General features: G+C 41.5%; 1 protein-coding gene across 2 annotated transcripts in view; it reads right to left on the bottom strand.

Moving 5' to 3' along the window:
- Positions 1-552: 552 nt before the first annotated feature.
- Positions 553-6000, bottom strand: part of LOC112266544 (dehydrogenase/reductase SDR family member on chromosome X-like) — a 31457-nt gene continuing 26009 nt past the window's right edge. For both annotated transcript variants that reach the window (XM_024444106.2, XM_024444105.2), the window contains exon 7: positions 553-3078. In XM_024444106.2, coding sequence (XP_024299874.1) covers positions 2896-3078 — 183 coding nt within the window. In that variant the 3' untranslated portion in view covers positions 553-2895. The remainder of the gene's footprint in view (positions 3079-6000) is intronic.

Here is a 6000-nt window from a genome sequence, read left to right as displayed (position 1 = left end):
TTTATAGAAGAGCCTTACCCAATCTCAGGAATAATATGGAAACAGAGACATGGTTAAAAAATCCTTGTGTAACTCGTGAATAAAACATTCCCCAATGTGTGTGTGGCCAACTCTACTCATGGTGCCTGAAGAGCACAGTGTTCTAAGCTGTCCACTTTGACACACATTATGTATGACGCGCTAGCCTGAAGAAAGACAGATTGGTTTAAAGACTGAGGCCCTGCTTGCAAGCTGTAGGGATATTACTTCCACACAGTAACATAATAAATGTCATGGCCTATCCACGACTCTGTGTGTGTGTCCGTGGTTATGAGAGTAACTGGATCCTTCTTACTTACCTAAACGTCTATACACAGAATGAATATCCTTGAATGAATCATCTCCCATCATTCTGACAGTGCCTGTGTTTGATGTGAACCAGACCCCCCCCCCACACACACACACACACTATTGTCAATATGTTGAAAATTATAATACAATTTGGTCAACCATTACGCATTACTCTACACAGTAGATTTAAGATAATAGGCAAAACAAAGCTGGGAATAGCAATTCATTTACAATAGATTTTTATTTAGACTTGTGTCCAATGTGGACATCCTTCTCTATGCTATGAGTGAGGACAACACAGTCACATCTAAGAATCACACAATGACTAGAAACTCAAAAGAATAACTACTTAATTAATTAGCACAGTACAACTGAAGAGAACTTGGAAAACAAGGCATCGTTCACAGTGATTGTGGTAATACAATGAACAGCCAAATTACTTCAGAATAAAACGTTCCTACTGAAATGTTTACATCTTGATGTATTATATTTCATGTTTACGGTGTTTATTACGTGTTATTCTTATCTCTTACTTTTTTTTTCTTTTTAAATAGTTATTTTCTTAACTGCATTGTTGATTAAGGGCTTTGACAAGTAAGCGTTTCACTGTATTTCGGCACATGTGACAAATAACATTTGATGTCTCTTATGTCTGCCTTTATCCAGCATTAGACTCATAACAGGTGTTGTATTATAACAAAAGCAGATAGAAGCTTGGAGAAGAGTCCTCTTCTCTTCAAACCTTCCTCATTAGTATTCTAAGGAGCATTGGAGTATTGGCACTGTTGTCTTGGGCCATGTACAGAACTGAACCTTACACTGCATACACGCACACAGTGCTTGAACACCAAACACTTTAGACAAAACACTGCCGATATCCTGTGTGAGAATGTTGACACGCACACTTAGAATGGATTGGCGACACCTAGAAGAGGTGTTAGATCATCTTAATTAAATAGTGAGATCATCTTACTTAAAAAGATGTCATAGCAAGTGTTTGTAATTCAAGCGGCCATCGAACCCGAGCACACATTTCAGGTAGCGCCCCAAGTTAGAACTCTCTACACTAGAAACCTCTTGTCATGAGAACCACTTATACAGTCCTTTAAAGATTCTGAATCTTCTAGTCAGATGAAAATGCCAAAAGACAATCATGTCTGAAAACCTGATCCACCAACCATTAACATGTTAACTACTGTTTCAGGACATTTAAAGATGAGCATCGTTTTGTTATCACAGTATGGCACAGAGACATCAAAAATCACGACAACATTTCACATCAGTCACAGTGAAGTGGCGATAGCAGGGCAGAATATCCCCTTTGGGCACAGTAAGTCAAACAAGTCAAAGGCATCTACTGTACTATTAGGAAGCTTGCTGTCAGTTCTTGTCCTTGATGATTACAACAACAAGGATTGGACACACGCATTAAACAAGGCAAGTGCAAATTAAGCGGGAATAAGGCTAACCAAGTTCGAGTCTCATGTTTGTCATTGTTAGCCCTTCACCAAAGCATATTTGACATGATATTTTTGATCACAGCTATGAGGCGGCACATCTACAGATATATGGTCCAGTCCTTGATGGGAGTCAGGGTTGGACTAGGACCAGGAATTGCCTCTGGCATTATTCTAATGCAACGGACAATTTTTTTTCCTTGAGGCCCCCCATTATTAACCAGATAAGAAAAGATTTGTTACACAGGCCCACTAGACTAAACATGGACCGGCCCATCTGGCATTTACCCAAAATGCCACATGGCCAGTCCGCCCCTGATGGGAGTCCAAGTAGAAGAAAGAAGAATGGACAGAGGGTCCTATTTTAGGCAGAAAAAAAGATGGCGCTGTTTCGAAGCGATATTACTAGCTCCGAGGCACTACTAGCTGCGATGTTGTTCCTTGTGTCCTTCAATGTTTTGTTATCTGCGATTCCAGAAGAGGGAGCTACAGTACCAAAGCTTCATCAATTTGGCAGCGGAACTGGTATTGCAATATAACAAACAAATTCCATCACTCAAGGTGCCGTTCAGCATGTGTTTAATAGTGCTTGTCGCAATGGTAGAATAGACGTCCTCAGAACTGTCTTTGCGGAGGAGAAGATGTGTTAGAAGATATGACGAAGAGTCGATTCCAATGCTGATGTGTTATGCAGTACTATGAGGACAGAGGTCAAGAGAGGACAGTTACAGTAGAGGTAACAACCAAAGTTGGTGCTGTAGCTAGATGTTGCTAAGTAATCAGGAGGCCTAAGTCCACAGGCTGTCGCTGTATATAGTGCTGGCTGGGGCTGACTTGGGCCCTATCCCGATACTACTAAAGTACGCACTTGTGCTCTCCTCCCCATGAATTTAAAAGCATTGGATTGGTGTCAGGCCAGAGGGAGTGGTCTACCATATTTCCTATAGCAGTGCTTTTAGATCCATGAAGGGAAGGGAACAAGTGCACACTTAGGGCCGTAGGGAAGGGTTGAGGATTGGGACGCAGCTTGGTTGTTGTTGACGCTGGAGGGAGGTGTCATGCCGTTGATCTTGGCATATTTCTAAGATCATGGTTCCTGGTTCCTCCTCTAGGCCTCCTGAAGACCAACCAGCGCACAGCTCTGTTTCCACAGCTCAGCCCTCACGTTGTGATCGTAAGTAATGTCAGCGGATTCAGTTCTCTCCCCGTTATAGAAGTAGCAGCCTCCGACCCCCTCCAGCTGAGACGCAGTGGCAGCCAGGATAGCTGTAGACGCTCCCTCGGCTGGGGTCTGGAGATGACACAGAAATAACACGTTAAAAAAAGAATGGCAGGGACAGGCATGTTCTTCAGAAACATAGTGGTCCTCTGTTCCATTTTCAAAATTGTAAACTGAAAGCCCAGTTCTGTCAATCATTCGAAACGGCAACATTAATGCTTTCATAAACAGGATGCAAATACATTTCACATCTGACTTGCTAAGCAGGTTCAGTTAGTTATACACCTCGTACCCAGGCTCAATTGCTGGAGAGGCGGCTGGGCGGACGAGATTAGAATTAGGCTATTTAGATACACGACAAACAGTTGTTACAGCAATCTAAGACGTCTGTGAGCTCTCAGGTGAACTAACACGTCTGTCTGGCAGCAGCAGCCTGTGGTGAGTGATGTGCAGCAGGCCGGGCAGCAGCAGGCAGGTTAAGTGAAAGAGGTTAGAGAGGAGGAAGCAGAGCCAGACTGATCTATTGCAGGCCATGCCTACTGCTCTGGAAAGCCTGGAGCTTATATAAGGCGCATATGGCGGCTCCTAAATGGGCCCACTGCACTGGAGGTGAAACAAATGGCAACACAGAGCATTTAAACACTGCACTCGCTGCCCGTGGGAATCTGAGTTCACGCCCCTCGTTTAAACACACAAACACAATCAACAACACAGAGTGTGAATGTCTTTGCTGATGGGAACTTCGAAGAGTTCAAAAGAATTTGCTCCCCACAATATATTTGGTCGAGAGGTGAGGTTTTTGTAATCCCAATTGTTGTATGGCAAAAACAGAGTCAATGTGATTAGACACTGAGGATGTTCCTTGAATGGAAAATGTGAATGAAGACACTGGCAGACAGGCCGGCTTGATTTTCGAAACAGCAGATGTTGAAATAGCCCCTAATGAAATCCGTCGACAGATGGGCCACAAGACAAGACCACCAGTCCAGAAATGTCTATACACGTCTTAGACAGCACACATAGATGTCTCACTTATAAAATAAACACTCGTAGAGAAAGGAAAAGTGACTAACATTGAACAAAACAATATTTCGTGCATGTTCAAATTTCTTAGGGTGATCATCACTTGCAATATGGACATAGGATTGCGCAACCATCTGTGGCCAGTGGGCATCACATAGCTGCCCTCCATAATGCAGTCTGTTGGCAATACAAATGCTGCAATACAAAATGCTGCAATACAAATGCTGCAATACAAAATGCTGCAATACAAAATGCTGCAATACAAAATGCTGCAATACAAAATGCTGCAATACAAAATGCTGCAATACAAAATGCTGCAATACAAAATGCTGCAATACAAATGCTGCAATACAAAATGCTGCAATACAAAATGCTGCAATACAAAATGCTGCAATACAAAATGCTGCAATACAAAATGCTGCAATACAAAATGCTGCAATACAAAATGCTGCAATACAAAATGCTGCAATACAAAATGCTGCAATACAAAATGCTGCAATTACAATCCAAACCTGAGTGGATATGAGACATCTTTCCAAACACACAAAGCCCGAACGATCAGACCGATAATGAAATATGATTCGGCACTAGACCCCAGTTCCAAGATAAAAACCTCCAAAAGGAAATTATGACTGAGATAAATATCAATATCTGACAATATCAACTCTCATTATCTTTGTGGAATATGAGTATTGAGGAAATGAAATTCAGATGTTTGTCAGGCTATCTTTATATTGTCACCCTTGAAATATTGTATATTTATTTTGAACACTTAAAGCCCAACTAGGTAAGGCTGAATCTCCCAGCACATTTCTCTGTGTTAAAGAGGACACAGTCACATTAAACTATTCAGGCAAACAAGCTAATTGGCTACACTGTCCCTATTAGAATGTCCTAATACAGAATGAATCTGTGACCATGTAATGTGACATTTTAGATGCACATTCAAGGGTGATTTAAATAATACATTTTTTTTTTTTTAAATCATTACTGCCACATGCATTTTGCTTGCAGCTAAATTGTTGATTGCCCTAAAATTATAAGCAGGTTGAAGTTTATTGGAACGAGACTTGTCTTGAAGGCAGAACTGAGCGATCTCTGCTAGATGGTCCAGTTGCAAAGTCAAAATGGTTTATTTTTGTTCTCAATTTAAGGTTAGGGTTAAGCATTAGGTTTAGCAGTGTGGTTAAGGTTAGGGTTCGGTTTTAAATGATTTGATGATTTTGTTCCAGCTAGTGACCACTCCAGAACAAGATTCATGACGAGAAACGCTAACCTGCTAATTAGAATGGGAATTATTATGTGCCATTTGCACAGGTTTCTCACAAATTGTGATGTAGTTTTCAGAATACACACACCCGCTCACCAGTGGAGGCTGGTGAGAGGAGGACGACTCATAGTAATGGCTGGAACAGAGCGGAATGGAATCAAACACCTGGTAACCATGTTTGATGCATTTGATACTATTCCACCTATTCTGCTCCAGTCATTACCACGAGCCCGTCCTCCGCAATTACGGTGCCACCAATCTCCTGTGCCTCTCACTCACGTGTGGTTATGAATAAATTGACCACCCCATTTAACACACCCTTTGATGTGACTATAATTGAGATGCTTTTATGATCTCAGAACCCAAAGATTGCAATTATAATCCTTTTTTTAAAACACATGGATTCCACAGCAATATGATCAACAGAAAAAGTCATTATGAAGCCTGAGCAGTAAAAGGCTGGACCATTCCACATGTGTTGCACCTTATTAGTACTCTCATCAATCACCGCTGTTAAGCTTTGGTCAAGCGTAGAAGCTTCTCCTATTACCATATCTATCTTTGGTGCATTTATTTCCCCCTCAAGTATGCCAAATTCCTAAGTACTTGTAAAGGTTGTTCACCGTACCCTGAACAGTTTTACAGAACTGTCAGCATAGTTTACGTTACCCTATAGTGCAGTATACGTCTGTTAGGTGGAA

Source organism: Oncorhynchus tshawytscha, linkage group LG14 (assembly GCF_018296145.1).
Source record: "Oncorhynchus tshawytscha isolate Ot180627B linkage group LG14, Otsh_v2.0, whole genome shotgun sequence".
Classification (NCBI taxonomy): Eukaryota; Metazoa; Chordata; class Actinopteri; order Salmoniformes; family Salmonidae; genus Oncorhynchus; species Oncorhynchus tshawytscha.
This window is presented reverse-complemented; position numbering and strand designations above follow the sequence as displayed.